Source organism: Alosa sapidissima, chromosome 11 (assembly GCF_018492685.1).
Source record: "Alosa sapidissima isolate fAloSap1 chromosome 11, fAloSap1.pri, whole genome shotgun sequence".
In the NCBI taxonomy this organism is placed as follows: domain Eukaryota; kingdom Metazoa; phylum Chordata; class Actinopteri; order Clupeiformes; family Clupeidae; genus Alosa; species Alosa sapidissima.
In genome coordinates this window covers 28966684-28983724 of record NC_055967.1, presented here as the reverse complement: position 1 = coordinate 28983724, position 17041 = coordinate 28966684, and the positions used below count along the sequence as shown (strand labels likewise).

The 17041-nt window shown below is 45.2% G+C and overlaps 1 protein-coding gene across 5 annotated transcripts in view; it reads left to right on the top strand.

Annotated features, from left to right (window-relative positions):
* akap13 (A-kinase anchoring protein 13) overlaps positions 1–17041 on the top strand; it is a 92603-nt gene that overhangs the window by 66026 nt on the left and 9536 nt on the right. For all 5 annotated transcript variants that reach the window (XM_042109236.1, XM_042109238.1, XM_042109239.1 and 2 more), the window contains 15 exons: positions 624–666; positions 830–941; positions 4615–4783; positions 8230–8297; positions 8626–8680; positions 9426–9594; positions 10235–10341; positions 10713–10859; positions 12409–12680; positions 13214–13339; positions 13475–13592; positions 14509–14760; positions 15709–15785; positions 16016–16197; positions 16830–16912. In XM_042109236.1, the coding sequence (XP_041965170.1) occupies positions 624–666; positions 830–941; positions 4615–4783; positions 8230–8297; positions 8626–8680; positions 9426–9594; positions 10235–10341; positions 10713–10859; positions 12409–12680; positions 13214–13339; positions 13475–13592; positions 14509–14760; positions 15709–15785; positions 16016–16197; positions 16830–16912 (1980 nt within the window). The remainder of the gene's footprint in view (positions 1–623; positions 667–829; positions 942–4614; positions 4784–8229; positions 8298–8625; positions 8681–9425; positions 9595–10234; positions 10342–10712; positions 10860–12408; positions 12681–13213; positions 13340–13474; positions 13593–14508; positions 14761–15708; positions 15786–16015; positions 16198–16829; positions 16913–17041) is intronic.

Sequence of the window (17041 nt, the reverse complement as noted above, 5' to 3'; positions counted from 1 at the left end):
GAAATTCCACTTGTAACCTAGATAGTGTCTTTCCACTTGACATCACTGTGGCACACAGAGCAAATATAAATATGGATATAAATATGGCCATGTATAGGGTTCTTCTACTGGTCTACGCATCTATATAGGAAAATAAATGTGTGTGTTCGTGTGTGTGTGTGTGTTTGTGTTTGTGAATGTGTGAAATGGCAATTTATACTGTAGGTTTTGTTTGCAGATTATCTTTAATGTTGTGTGCCATTCCACTGGTCTTGTATAAATTAATTGTAGAGAACGTTGACTTTAAATTCTCATTTGTCTCAATCTCAATGGTTTTCTCTATTTGGAATACATTTAAGACATTGTTTAGTTATTAAAACTTACTCAGTTTTTATTAATGTATCGTCTCATATGAAGTGTTTACCCCTTCTGTGTATTTAGGCATTACCTAACTCCTTTACCCCTTCTGTGCATTTAGGCTTTTTCATTATTTGTTATCTCATTTAAGAGCTGAATTATACAAGAATTGCACTCTTGTTTTGAAATGGCATGGCAGTTAGAGACTTGCCTGAACTCCTTTTAGTTCCATTCCACTGGACCATCCCGTGTGGCTGTTGTTGATGTTTCTGTCTGATGTGCTGTAGGTCTGGCGTCGTTCAGCAGCGTGTCTGGATCACTGGAGTACAGGTGAGCTGGGGCTTAGTCAGCCTCCACTAATCATTCAGCTGCACACTGCTCAGGAGTTTTAAATGTTTTGGAGCATTACATCTCTATTTGCATTAAATCTCTATTTGAAAATAAGATGAAAGATAATAAGATAATTTAATCTCTCTCTCTCTCTCTCTCTCAGTATCTCGGAGGAGGACCCAGGGCCCCTGCGGAGTGATGGCGAGGGGAGACAGGGCACCAAAGTCAGTCGGACATTCAGCTACCTCAAGAGCAAGATGAGCAAGAAGGGCAAGGTGAGTCCCCGATCAACACTCCTCCGTGCCCACTGGCTAGAACCTGATTTCCCCCATCAACACACTGAACAGTGTCAAACCAAAACTACCCTCCTCAGTGTCAGCAGAACTTCAAAGGCTGTGTGTGTGTGTGTGCACACGTGTGTCGGAGTTAATAGATAGATAGATAGATAGATAGATAGATAGATAGATAGATAGATAGATAGATAGATACTTTATTGATCCCCAATGGGAAATTCAGGGGGTCTCAGTAGCATACAGACATCACACACAACATGCACTTACAGCAGAAATGGTAAATGTGTTATTTACTAGGTTTAGTGTGTTGAAGGCAATATTGAGTATGTTGAAGATGTGTGTCTGTGTCTGTATATCAGTACTCTGAGTCCAGTGCAGGATTGTGTGATTATTTAACGTATTACACTCTGCATTGAGAAGGAACTGCTGTGGTGAAGGGGGCTTGCAGTCTAGGCAAGGCAAGACAAGTTTATGTATACGCCATGATTTATGCACATTGTTCAAGGGGCAAATAAAAGAGATGAAGGTGAAGTGCATGGAAACAGTTACAAGAGCATAAACGATTGCATAGCAAGAAGGGTATGAAAACAAAAAGCATGAGTTTGGGGTTGAGAGTGTGGATGTGAGCTTGGTTGGGGGGGGGGGGGGGGGGGGGGCGCAGGCGCGTTGTGTGCTGGTTGTGTGTGTGTGTGTTTGTGAGGGTGTTGGGTGCTAGATGTGTGTGTGTGTTTGTGGGGGCGTTGGGTGCTAGATGTGTGTGTGTGTGTGTTTGTGGGGGCGTTGGGTGTTGGATGTCTGCAGCTGAGCTGAGCAGAGTTGAGAGCGGAGCAGAAAGAGGAAGCCAAACAGGAAGGTGGTGTTGCTTGCTGCATGCAGACTCCTCTCCTGCTCAGCCATGCTCCGCACCACACTGCACCGCACCTTGTCTTCTCCAAACTTACGGGATGGTATTCATAGCACTCGGATACTGATTACAGGGAGTTCTTCAGTGGACAGGCTAGCGCTACCAACAACATTTTATGTTTTGTTTTGTTTTGTTTTGTTTTGTTTTTGACACCAGAACGTTTACACAATTTAGTCACGCATAACATTTATTTTAGGGTCAACAAGGGGAAGTGACTTGGGGAATATAGTCACAAGTGATTGGCTGCTGTTTTTTTTTTTTTCAAATCCATTGAGTTTTTGTAGGCAGGTAGCACCAGTCTGAAATCAGATCTCCTGATTAGTCTGTTATGACTAAATATTTACCACCATAATGGAGTCAGAAGGCATCTTTAAAACTCTCCTCTGGGAGCATGTTCTGTCTCTTTAAGACCGACCGGAATGGCAGGGGAACGTGGTGGTGCACACACACACACACACACACACACACACACACACACACACACACACACACTTGCTTCTTTAACTCACTTCCTCCACAGACTGCTGGGTGGCTGGTGTCATGGGAACGTCCACACACACACACACACACACACACACACACACACACACAGATAGAGACGGTGCTTTGAGGCGCACTACTTCCAGTGTGAACACTGGCGATGTGGAGTGATGTTGGGTCGCCGATTTCTGCCGCAGGGTCGCTCTCTCAAGATCAGAGCCACTGACAGAGCAGTTGAGGTAAGGGTCAGGGGTTACGGGTTAAAGGTCCGTGTCCTGGGGGAGGGGGGCATCACATCTTCAGTTAGTTACTGGAATGTGTTGGTTCATTACTGTAGCATTGCAGACTGAAGTGTGTCTGTGTTACTGTGTTAGCTACTGTAGTGTCTGTGGTTTGCTATTTGTGTGTGTGTGTGTGTGTGTGTGTGTGTCTTTATTTTGTGTGTTACATTCAGTCGACCACTGCCGTGGGTTAATGTATCCATCTTTAGTGTAAGTGTATTTAGTGTATGTCATTTGTCTGTGTGTGTTTGTGATCTCAATGTGATGTTTATGTTTACTATTCATTTTCTTAGATAGATAGTGTTTGCATTGGTGTGCATGTCTTCATGTGTCCACAAAACCTCAAAAAGTGGTGTGTGTGTGTGTGTGTGTGTGTGTGTGTGTGTGTCATACCCAGCTCTGTTAGCATTGCTCACAATGAGCAGGCATGCAGGCTAATGATAAACACGAATGACCTCATTCTGACCACTGTCTTTACAGTGCATCAGGCACTTGTCATCACTATAAACAGGTATTGAGGTGGCCAGTCAAGTGGATCAGTAGTGTATCGGAAAGTTACCTATTTCCGCCCTTGCCCTATTTTTGCGTATGTATGTGTCACTTGGTATTCATTTCTATACAAACCAAAACGGCGGATTCCTAAAGAAACGCAAGCACCCACCCCATAAGGGTATCTAAGTATTAAGTATATAAGTATATATACTTTTTTGATCCCGTGAGGGAAATTTAATCTCTGCATTTAACCCAATCGGTGAATTAGTGAAACACAAACAGCACACAGTGTTATATCTCTATCTCTATCTCTATCTCTATCTCTATCTCTCTATCTCTATCAGCACACAGTGATATCTCTATATCTATATCTCTATCTCTATCTCTATCTGTCTCTGTACCATAAATGATATTGTACAGTGACTCGAAGAACAGTGTTGTAATGCTGCATGTACAAAACCGCTTGAAGCTCCAGTGGAATTTTGATTTCCTAACGAGAATTCTCGTTAATGTGTGAGTGAGTGAGTGGAAATGGGGCACCCACCATCCCAGCATCAAACTCCGAGCACAATAAACACATTTTTTTAGGCTGTAAAATCTCCCGTTAAAAACCAAACCATATTTTGTTTAAATCTACACACTTATGGCTACTGAAAAATGTAAGGGTCATCAATCAAATATTATTTTGAAGTGAAACAAATCATTTTCAAACAAAAGGGGTGGAAATTGGTACTTTTACGATATGTACTGTATTGAGAGCTGCATTATTTTGAGTGTGCCTTGCGAGGCTGGAGGTGTTGTCCTCCAGTGGAACAGGTGTCTATAATCTCTTCATCTTGCACTTCCTGAAAGCTTCATGTGGGTGTATTTTTTGGAAATCATCTTTGACATAGATTTCTGCTGAGTGAAACCTAGGTCACTTTCCCAACACAGGTTCTGAGAAAGGGTGAAGAAATATGGTGTAACCTACATGTTTTGTGGTTAGCTTTGCAACAATTTGTGTGACCAGGGGTGTAGTGGTAAAATAAGAGGTGGGTAAACTATGAATTGTGTGTTCACGGTAAGGTGGACTGCACCATGCGGTATCGGATTTTTAAAAAAAGCATTCAGAACATGTTTGATGGTGGAGGTTTTTGTCCAATGTTTATAACAATACCAGTGGTGTCAAATGGTTTCTAGAGTGTTGATGAGTGTACATATTGATGAGTGTACACACGCACGCACGCACGCACGCACGCACGCACACATGCACACACCCTGAAGTATGCATGCACTGAGCATAATTGCTTTCACCATTGTTTCATTGTAAATATTGTGTTATTAGCTTTCCTTTGTTTTTTTTATGAAATCGTTGTCCCTTTTAGCTGATAACCGTCACTGCACACAGTGTACAATATTATAAATGCCTCAGTTTTGAGTTAAACAGTGATAATAAATGCCAACGCTCTGAAAGGCATATGCTGTACGCTGACCTTTGGCGTCCACTGTGTGGTTTCAGGAGAAGGACAAAGAGAAGGAGCGGCTACGTGAGCGCGAGAGAGATGCCAAAGAGAAGGAGAAAGGCTTGGTGAACGGGCACCTCTTCAGTGCCATCGCCAACGCGCCTTCCACACTGTGCCAGTACTGCAGCAAGCCCCTCAACACTAAAGAGGCATTAATCTGCAACAGTAAGATACTATACAGCACACACACACACACACACACACACACACACATATTTTCACACACACACATTAATACACATACACATTTACACACACACATTCATATTTTCACACACACACATCAATACACACACATTAATAAACAAACACACATTTGCACACACATATACAGACATGAGTCTGGTGTTTAAATCACATGACATAGGGTATGCGATTGGTATGGAAATGGCTGTAGATCCTTGCAGGGCTTGTAGCTTATAACTAATTTGTTTTTAGCGAAATATGTTTTGTCCTTTTTGTTCCTGAGGAAATGATAGAGGTGCATGCTGCTTATCACGGCACCGTGACCATAGTCTGTCTGTCATGATGTGATGACACAGTTCTGCTCTGTGCCTGAGGTTCTGAGAAGTGAATGTTCTTTTTCTGGCCTTCTCAGCATGCGCAGCACACACACACACACACACACACACACACACACACACACACACACACACACACACACACACAGGTTCTCACAGTGTGTCACAGTGATGATGTCATGATGCCTCTCTCATGTGTCTGCCCACTGGGTACTTGTTTGCGAGTTGTTTACGATGTAACACTTAAGGATCGGAAACTGGAACAAGAAACCAAATTATAAGGCCACTGCTCAGGAATGTCATGATTTTGAAAATGCCCCCCTTACTTCAAGTGTCAGTCCTTTTGCGAAATATATACAGTATGTTCCCGTTTATATTAAATGAATGAGGTCACAAAAAACCCACACAGCCTTCATACTGCCGTCTGACTGTCTTGGTCAGCTGCACCGGAGATCTTTTTAGATCAGAGGCCGAAAGATAACTTCAAACTGTAATTCTAACAACATGAGCGTCCGCGCACTGACCAACGATAAGGAGAAGTCTCTCCTCATGTTGATGAGTGTGACGTCTAAAATTAGATGGATTCTGATTGGCTGTCAGCTTTTTACCGTTATCAAAATCGCTATGAAAGTGATCCCTGATGATGTTTGTCTTCATGTTGCTATTGTGATAGTATACATGTGGAAGTAGCTAGAGCGATACTTTTTTGCCGTTACTGTTCTTGGTGTGAGCGGCCCTGAATGACCATCAGACAAGAGAGGTGGGCATTGCTGGGATTGGCATTGCTGGGGTTGGCATGGCTGCGGTTGACCGGGCTTTGCAGCACTCACCCCTCGGCTGCAGATGGGCATTGCCAGGCTTGCCAGGCATCACACTCACCACTGCTGCCGCACTAAGCACCTTCACATGCGTCGACAGACCTCAACATGTGCTCAACAATGGCCCCTCTCACCCCCACCCAAAGCCCCCTTCCTGCCCTGGCACAGCCAAAGTGCTGCCCCCCACCCTCACTTTGTACACTATGAAATCCTCCTCAAAGTAAAAGTAACATCGGTACGGGCTAGTTTTCCTGGTCAATATATGCCCCCCACACCCCCCAGCAGGAAGTCTGTCTGACCATTGCCCAATCTTGGGTAACTTTACAAAGCCTGCATTGTTACAGCATGATGTCCATTAAGCACATGACTAAAAAGGAGTGTTCTATTCTGACACAGAGGCAAGTCTTCCTCAGAGTGTGTGGGCTTGTCTGACACATGCTTGAGTGGTGTTTAAGGCTGTCTGTCCAGAACACACGCACACACATATGCACTCTCTCTCTTTCTCTCTCTCTCTCTCTTTCTTTCTTTCTTTCTTTCTTTCTCTCTCACACTCTCACACACACACACACACACACACACACACACACACACATACCCCAGACCCTCTTGTCTCCAAACAGACTGAACAGTAGACAAAGCATTTGACTCAATGACTTATGGGAAAGACTCCAGTATTCTAAAGTGGTGTATGTGTGTGAGTGTGTGAGTGTGTGAGAGGGAGAGAGAAGTGAGAGAGGCTGAGGGAGAGATTATTGCTTGGGGTTGCATCACCCTTCCTCCCTTCCCTTTTGGCAGCAGACAGAACATCAAGTCTGCTCTCTACCCCCGCCCACCTTCTCTCCCTCTTGCTCTTTCTCTCTCTCGCACTGTCTTTCTCAAGCACCCCCCCCCCCACCACCACCACCACCCACCCACCGCACCTCTCGTTCTCCCCCTCTCTCTAACCCCCCTTCCTCTGCCCCAGACTACAGTCTTGCACCAAAAGGAGGAAGTTTATGTTCTCTGCATCTAACAGTTTTTTTTTTTTTCTGGTCTGTTTTCTGGGGGCTGATGAGTTCTCAAGATCAGAACTAATTTTCTTCTTTAACCAAGTGCATTTCTATGTACTTTTTATGTTATTTAAAGGATTACAGATTACGCATGTGATAAGCTGACAGTGTTGAGGAGGAGCAGGCACCACAACATCAGATTTCAAACCACATCAGCAACACTTCATCATTCAGACTTGAGCGCATTGTGGTCTGCATTTCAGCTGCAGCTTTTTAAAAAAGAGACAGAACAAGAGTGTTACACTGGTATGGGTTCAGTAATGGATTACTCATGCACAACAGAGATTAGTATCTGATTTATCCGTCTCGTGTCATATTCTGCATGTTCTGATTGCACACACACACACATGCACACACACACACACACTCACACACGCACGCACGCACGCACGCACGCACGCACGCACGCACGCACGCACAAATGCATGCATCCACGCACGCACAAATGCATGCATCCACGCACGCACGCACACGCACACGCACACGCACACGCACACGCACACGCACACGCACACACACACACACACACACCGTGACTGCAGCTGTCCCTACCGTGGGGCTTGTGCATGTGTTTATGGAGAGAGGGGTTTAATAGACACACCTTTGTCTTAGTGCAGAATGCAGTACATGGAATCTTTAGTTTTCTTCTCTGGGTTGTGCTCTCACTGTTTTGTGCAGCATCTTAAGGAGAAGCAGCTGGAGGTGTGTGTGTGTGTGTGTGTGTGTGTGTGTGCGCATTCTTGAATCTCACGTCTTTAATCCTCTCAATAGTTGTGGTGGGTGTGTCCCTGCCAATGTGTGTGTGTTTTTTCATAAACAGCGGATAGGGTTTACAGAACTGAGAAACAGACTGTGTGTGTGCCAGTGTGTGTTTCGGTAAATAGTGGGGCTTTCCAGAATAATAGTTCCGTGTGTGTGTGTGTGTGTGTGTGTGTGTGTGTGTGTCTGCGCGTGTGCATTCCAGTGTACGTGTATGTTTTTTTGTGTGAGTGGTAGTGTGTATACAGTATGTGTGCACTGTGAGTGTCACGGTGCCTGTGTGTGTGTGTGACCCACTCACAGCTGACTGTTGATGTTTAGCAATGACAAACTGAGAGTGAAACCTATGATTGATTGTTTCTTTTCCTTACGGTGTTGTTGCTGTTGCTGTTGCTGCTGATGTTGTTTCGGATGCCCATGTCTGACTCGAGGTTTGTTTATGTCCCCCTTTCACACGCTCACAGATTGCAGTGCACACGTCCACAAAGGCTGTCGAGAAAACCTGCCTGTGTGCGCCAAGGTCAAAATGAAGGTGCGCGTGTGTGTGTGTGTGTTGTCTTTCTTTCACTTCCTCTTCTTCTTCTGTCCTGCTCACTCTCTCTCTATTTCCCTCCATATTATCCAACAACACCAGACATGTGACTTTCTATTTGTGTAATTAAAACACACCCTCAGCTGCAACTGACCACAAGTCACATTAAATCAAATTAAATATTAAATCAGATTGTGTGTGGTATATGTGAGGTGTGTAAGGCTTGCAAGGAGGAAGGACACACCCTTGCACATCAATCAGTGTGCATGTGCATGGTGAATATCTGTCTGTGGTCACAAACTGACACCTGTCTCACTCTCCCCAACAGTCAATGACACTGCCTGATTCTGGACCACCATCTGGTGTCATCATGAGAAACAAAAGTAAGAATGCCTTGTGCATATCCTGGGTTTGGGGGTGGTTGGGTCAGCTGATGTGGATGTTCTACTGTGGTGGTACTAGGTGTGTGAGTATCCATTCACACACAGGATTTGTGGGTGCAAGCTCTGGTAGACATGTGATGATATGACTGTAATTAGTCCCTTTCTCAACGGAGGGATTTTTGCAGTTCCTAGAACATAACGTACCTAGAACCTTTTTTTGTGTGTGTTCCGACCGGACCAATTTGGGGATTATTACGTTCCTCTGACCGCAGTTCCTGTAACTCTTTCAGCGCCTACTTCAGGGCAGGGACTTTTCTCTTTTCCCTTTCCTGTATAGGACCCTCAGTTACCTAGGTCTAGGTTGATTGGTTATAAGTCATGCCCACTGTCAACCCAAATTGAACGGGCAATTTGAAATTTAATGGGCAACCAGTTCCTATGGCCACTTGGCCAGGGCAAATGCAAACGCAAAACCGGTTTTGGGGGAGAGTAGTTAGTAGAACTGTTTAGAAAGTGGACAGTTCCTATAACTATGTTCCTGTAACTACTTGGTGGGAAAGTGGCTATTGAATTACTTTGTGAAATTGTTGTGAAAACTCTTGAGCAGCCCCTGCTGGTAGGCCCGGGATCTGCAGAAAATATTACTTCTTACTTTCACATTCCTCTTACTTTCACATTCTCTAGTTTCCCTGGTCATTGATTAATTGATTGACCCTGACTGTTTGTTTGTTTGTGCGACTCTCAGCCCCAGCAATAGCCATATCTCGGGATCGTCCGAAATCAACCATCTCCATACCTGATGATCAGTTTGGTCAGATGCCAGCTAATCTGCCACGGAAAAGCACCAGCAGTATCATGTCTTTTAGTGGACACAACCCACTGTCCAAGAGTATGTCCATTTCCAACATTACTGGGTAAGACACACACACACACACACACACATACACACACACACACACACACACAGGATTTTTTACCCCGACATCTTTTCTATCCACTTTTCCTTATATCAGGAGGTGAAGGAAGGATATTATAATTCATAATGGCTAAAGAAAAGACAACCAAGGAATCCAACTCTACTTACACATAGTAATGGGTATTATTGATGGGGTGATGTGTCACACTGATTGGCTGTTGTTACCTGGTGAAAGGAATTGTGGGAATTGTGGTCTCTTATCTCCTCTCCTTTGGTAAATGCTGCACTGTACTGAAGGAGATTTGAAAAGTAGAATGGAAACACCTTTCCTAAGCATAATCGAAAATTCAAACATCTCTTATCACTGAATTATTTTTTGTTCGCTTGAGCCCACACACACACACACACACACACACACACACACACACACACACACACACACACACACACATACACACACTTAAACTCATACTCACACACTCAACACCTATACACTTACACCAATGCACAGGATATTACTACACACGTTTGCACAGAATTGGGACACTTCTATATCTGTTCAGTCTCACATAAGTCTGTTCTTTTTTCTTTCTCTCCCTCCTTCTCTTCCCTTCTTCTCTTTCTCTTCTCTTCTGTAGCCCTGGGCTTGATGACATGCCGTTGAGGAGAAGTATGTCCCAGTCCACAGACTCCCTGCACAAGACCAGCAAGGTCAACGAGTCAACAGAGTCTCTGACCGATGAAGGTATGTTACCAACTGCAACACACACAAACACACACACGTCCCACGTACACACAAGCATACATGTATGTTTTCAAGATCAAAAATACACACAAATACACATGTACGTTTTCAAGCATCCACATGCACACAAACACACAATGTTTTTAAGTTCAAACACGTGTGCACACACACACTCACACACACATACATTTTCAAGCAAACACTTGCACACAAACTCAGAGTGAGTTATTTGCAAAATTGTGGTCATTGTGATCTTTGATGTTTAGATTTTTGTGTGTGTGGTGTTTGTGGCACGCTCGTGTGTGTATGTGGTGCTTGTGGCGTGCACATGTGTGCAATTCTGAATATATGTGTGTGTGTTTGTTCTGCAGGTACGGAGATGATGGACGTCCAGCTGATGTGTGAGTTCGAGCCTGACGTGCGGGAGCTAGAGGCGGACTCGTGGAGCGTAACGGTGGATAAGAAGCAGCTGAAGCACCTCAAGAAGGACGTGGTCAAGAGACAGGACATCATATACGGTAACCACTAAAAGGTCTTTGCTAACACTGAGGCCTCGCTTATACTCACTTGTGGACAAGCCCACAGACAACTACAGACGCCAGGGCATGCTATTGTTCTTGTTGCGGACAAGGGCATGCTATTGTTCTTATTGCGGACAAGCCCACAGACAACTACAGACGCCAGGACATGCTATTGTTCTTATTGCGGACAAGCCCACAGACAACTACAGACACCAGGGCATGCTATTGTTGCTATTGTGGACAAGCCCACAGACAACTACAGACGCCAGGGCATGCTATTGTTGCTATTGTGGACAAGCCCTCAGACAACTACACACACCAGGGCATGCCATTGTTCTTATTGTGGACAAGCCCACAGACAACTACAGACGCCAGGGCACGTTCTTATTATACGTCTTAGTCTACTTAAAAGTTCATCCATACACAAAATCTCTACATGTCCAATGAGTCAATCACATGTCATCAAAGTACACTCGACCAGAACAGCCGGGTAATGTTAAAGTGTAATTCCAGCAAAAATTGACCCAAGGGTGTTTTTCTGCATTAAAACACATCAAATAACCCCGTGGAGACAGTATTTTTCGTTGATACGGTATATGCTATAGCCCCAAATCGCAAACAGTGGATTAGCTAAGGGCCATGAGCGAAACGCTTCCCAAATAGCATTTTTTTTACCAGTAATATTGTTCAAAACAGCATCAAACCTCATCAGTAGCTTGCTCAGGGTCTCTACACATAAAACGTAAAGCACCAACAACGTAGTTAATGAAACTCGAGTTTATTACAGAAGACTGTTAATCTCACACAAGACTTAGATCTGAGATCTCACACGGAGCACGACGTCTATTGCCGGAAGGTAATGCCGTATACGGACTTTCCTTCGAGAGGTATAAGTATAAGTAACTATATTTTTTGATCCCTTGAGGGAAATTTGGTCTTTGCATTTATCCCAATCCGTGAATTAGTGAAATACACACAGCACACAGTGAGGTGAAGTACACACTAATCCCGGCACAGTGAGCTGACTGCATCAACAGCGGCGCTCTGGGAGCAGTGAGTGTGTGCCTTGCTCAAGGGCACTTCAGCCGCTTTCTACTGGTCGGGGTTCGAACCGGCAACCCTCCGGTCACAAGTCCGAAGCGCTAACCAGTAGGCCACGGCTGCCCAAAGTAGGCCACGGCTGCCCAAAGGTGCTGGTAGTGGGACAGTTGGTAAGTGTTCTTTTAGTCTTCTGTAATAAACTCCGGGTTTGCTAACTACGTTGTTGGTGAGCTATAGCTTATACCGGACCAAGCTCTGTAGTGGTTGATCAACGAAAAATACTGTCTCCACGGCTTATTTGATGTGTTTTAATACAGAAAAACACCCTCGGGTCAATTTTTCGCTGGAATTTCACTTTAATGTTAATGTAAGCTATGTCCACAGAACTTATGAATCTCTTTAATAACATATGTCTATCGACAATATCAATCATCATTGGTCATCATGACCATGATCCCTGCCATCTTAAGAGCCCCAGTAGTGATACTTGTACACGTGTGTGCAGAGCTGATGCAGACGGAGATGCACCAGGTGCGGACGCTGCGCATCATGGGGGAGGTCTACTGCAAGGGCCTGGCGGGGGAGCTGAAGCTGGATGCGGCCGTGTTGGAGCGCCTCTTCCCCTGCCTGGACGAGCTGACCGAGCTGCACGGACGTCTGCTGGGCGCCCTGCTGGAGCGGCGGAGACAGACGCCACTCTTGCGAGACGCCACCGCTACCTCCAACGCAGCGGGAGGCTTTCTGGTGCACCGGATTGGAGACGTGCTGGTCTCTCAGGTGTGTGTGTGTGTGTGTGTGTGTGTGTGTGGATATTAATACTGGGAGACCGGAGAATAAATATGTTACGTATATATATTGAAATTGAATGAAACATGTATATTGAACTTGTAAGAATCATGTTTATTGAAATGACCAGAGCTCTTTTCATGTTTCAGTCGTGCACAACTGACCATTAGTCAGAACCCCGTAATTGTATTACATGCAGACTGTGGATGTTCTTCAGTTCAGAGAAACGTAGTTAGGATGAATGATGGGGAGTGCAACGCTGAGAAGGATGCAGTGCACTGTTTTGATTTATAATGTGGTGGAGGGCCTGGATTAGGTTACGCATTAGCACAGACAAACTGCCAAGGGGAGCTAAAGGGCATAGAGTGGCATAGGCCTCAGTACTGAGGACTTTATCTTTGCGTTGGGGGAAGATGGTGTGAAGCATAAGGGAGACGGTGGAGGAGAATCCATCACTCTGTCACTCACTCGCTAGCTCACTCACTCACTCACTCACTCATTCAACTTCCCTGGGTTCCGTACAGTTCTCCGGATCCAGCGCAGAACGCATGAAAAAGGTCTATGGGAAGTTCTGCAGCCGCCACAACGAGGCGGTAAACTTTTACAAAGAGCTCCACGCCAAAGACAAGCGGTTCCAGGCGTTCATTAAGGTGAGTCTCCGAGCAGCCCCTCGACTCTCTGGAACACCTGGGAGTTGAGTTCAGACAAGTACCCAGCAACCCAGTGGTTTCCTCTCTTGTTTGGAAGTGTGTATACATATAGGTGTGTGTTTGTCATTCTTCCAGAAAAAGATGAGTAGCGCGATCGTTCGGAGGCTGAGCATCCCGGAGTGTATTCTGCTGGTCACCCAGCGCATCACCAAATACCCCGTCCTCATTCAGAGGATACTGCAGCACACCAAAGGTGGGAGGAAAGAAAAAAACATATTTCTCATGTATAAGAGAAATCTCGTTAAGATCTGCGTGTTGACTTACTCAGAAGTTCAACCACTCCATGATCCACTGATGTCTGCTGAGATGCTGATGTAGAACACCACATCCTGTGGCATTATCTGGAACATCTACTGATGTCCCCACGCAGCATCCTGTGGCATACCACATACTTAGAATGTTCAAAAACCTACACCTTTAAGGGTTAATTCTGAATAACAGGACACCGTTCCATATCAATGCTTAGGAATGGTAACTATAACAGCCATAGTAGGACGACGGTTGCAGCGCTCTAGAATCTTTGGTTGCAGGCTTCGCAACAATGGAATCAACTGTAAACAAGCTAACTGGGCCAACGAAAGTTGTACAACAAGCTGAACTAGTGAGCTTCTTTTTAAACGGAACCGCGTGTTTTTCCTTTGCTTTACAGTGGCAACCGGGTGATAAGCGGGATAACGGCCTTTGAGGTGTGTCCAGTTATACGGAATTAATGGACTCGGGCGCAGGCAACAGTTTTTTGCTCCTCGCTCTCGTCAATTAATTCCGTATAACAGGACACCTCGGCGGCCGTTATCCCTTACATATTGTTTCTCCATCGTTGTCATGGTTTTTGTTTGTTTGTTTTTGGTGTTGTTTTGTTTGTTGTGTAACATGTATGTTGTATATGCAAACATAATACAGATATATCACACAAATGTATGTATTAGTAGTATTATAAAGCCATTGCAATGTTGCATACTTGTAATATTTTATTGATAAAGTCCACAGACCATGGCAGGTGTAGTGAAGGCAAAGGCATCTCTCCACATTATACAGAAACGCTAGTGCACCTGCTAAGGATCTGACTGTGAGTAACTCTCCCACCCTGATCCCCTGCCCGGTAATTGCAGACGGTGATGAGGAGCAGGAGGAGGTGTCACGCTCGCTCCGGCTGGTGAAGGAGGTGGTCACGGCCGTGGACAACCGCGTGCACGACTACGAGCGGAAGCGTCGGCTGAAAGATGTGTACGGCCGCACCGACAGCAAGTCCATCATGCGCATGAAGAGCGGCCAGATGTTCGCCCGCGAGGACCTGCTCAGAGGGCGCCGGCTGCTCCACGACGGCCCACTGCAGCTCAAGACCTCCGCCGGCCGGTTCAAAGGTCTGACTCAAGGATTTCATGTTTCGTTCGAAAATTCTAAAACAATTATGTTTTTTAATACTTAAAAATAACATTTGATAAATGAACCTTATATTTTTCAGTAGCCATAGGTGTGTAGATTTGAACCAAATCTGGTTTTGGCTTTTTCTGCCTGAAATATCTGATTTTGTTTACCACGCTCGGAGGTTAGTGCTGGCCTGGTGGGTCGCCTATTTACGCCATTTCAATGGCACATGAACGGTTAGACCGAGAATTCTCATCATGAAATTAAAATTCCACTGGAGCTCCAAGCGGACTTGTACACGCAGCCTTACAACGCTGTTTACAGCTCTTTGAGTCACGGTAAAATGTAATCTTTGGTACATAGCTAATTTAGATACACCTATGGTGTGGGTGCTTGCGTTTCTTTAGGAATCCACCGTCTTGGTTTGTATAGAAATAGATATTAAGTGACACATTCACACAAGACAGCGGAAATACGGGACCGGCAGTAATAGGGGGAGTTCCGATATAGACCTTTTTCACAGCCACTGTTTGGGCATGATATGAAATAGTAGGACAAGCACAGGTGTTACTATACTGAAGTCTCAAGTGTTCAATTTAAGCATAGCAGAATCAGAACCTTAATGTAATTAGTGACACCTGAACCTGCCTTATATTTCATATAAAAAGGGCTGCTGTGAAAAAGGTCCATTTCAAGGGGGGCGCTTAAGACTGATATAGCATCATCATAACCATATGACGACACCATTCATGAACATTAAGGAGCCTAATGCCATGATAATGACTGTTGTTAAGAGCCATTTGTTTTTTTTTTTTTTTTTTTTGTTTTTTTTTTTAGGATAACAGTAAAAAATCTCTGCAGGGGGAGTGAGGCTGTAGTTTGACCCTCTTAGGTATGGACACAATCCTAAACACATACTCACCGTTTATCTGTTTGTCCCCCAGATGTCCAGGCCCTGCTGCTGTCCGACGTGTTTGTCTTCCTTCAAGAGAAAGATCAAAAGTTCGTCTTCGCTTCACTGGTATGCAGTTCCCAGACATGATCAACTCTCTGCAGTGGCTGAGTGTCCATGTGCTCCCAGCTTATCTGTTTCTGATGTAATATTCACAGTGTTAAGACATCCCACACAATTGGGGAACATTGGCTCTCTGTGTAACCGTGTGGTTTTGAATACACCACAAAGCTGCTGTTTTATTTAACTTTCCTCATATTCTCTCTCTCTCTCTTGCTCTGCCTCCTTCATTCTTGCAGGACCAGCGGTCTACGGTCATCTCCCTGCAAAAGCTGATCGTGCGCGAGGTGGCTAACGAGGAGAAGGCCTTGTTCCTGATCACGGCGGGCATCGAGAGGCCAGAGATGGTGGAGGTGTACGCCAGCTCCAAGGACGAGCGCAACACCTGGATACAGCTCATCCAGAACGCCATGCAGTCCATGTGAGTGGAGGGGCGTGTGTGTGTGTGTGTGTGTGTGTGTGTGTGTGGTCGGGGCTCGAACCGGCAACCCTCCGGTTACAAGTCCAGAGTGCTAACCTGTGTGTGTGTGGTGTGTGTGGTGTGTGTGTGCGCGTGTGTGTGTGTGTGCGTGTGTGTGTGTGTGTGGTGTGTGTGTGTGTGTGCGGAGGGGGGTATCGGAGAGAGATGGTGGCGGAAGGAAAAAAAAGAAAGACAAATTGTATCCATACAAATAACACTTTACTCTCATTTTCACTCTCTCACACACACACACACACACACACACACACACACACACACACTCTCTCACTCTCTCACACTCACACTCACACTCACACTCACACTCACACTCACACTCACACTCACACACACACACACTCTCTCTCTCTCTCTCTCTCACTCACTCACTCACTCACTCACTCACTCACTCACTCACTCACTCACACACTCACACACTCACACACTCACACACTCACACACTCTCTCTCTCTCACACACACACACACACACACACACACACACACACACACACACACACACACACACACACACACACACACATGAGAATGACCTGATTGGATCTCATGTCTCTTCCTCCCCCCTGTGCACTCCAGAGAGAAGGATGAGGATGAGGGCATCCCCAGTGAGAGTGAGGAGGACAAGCGGCTGCAGGAGAACAAAGCCAAGGAGATGCGAGGTAGGCTGACCTTTCTGCCACCACCATGTACATTACCATTCAGTTCTATTTTTGTCTGCGCCACTCAAAAAAGAAATCCATTGTTTATCGAAAGATTGTTAGTTGAAAATTCCAGTGCTGGTGTGGCCA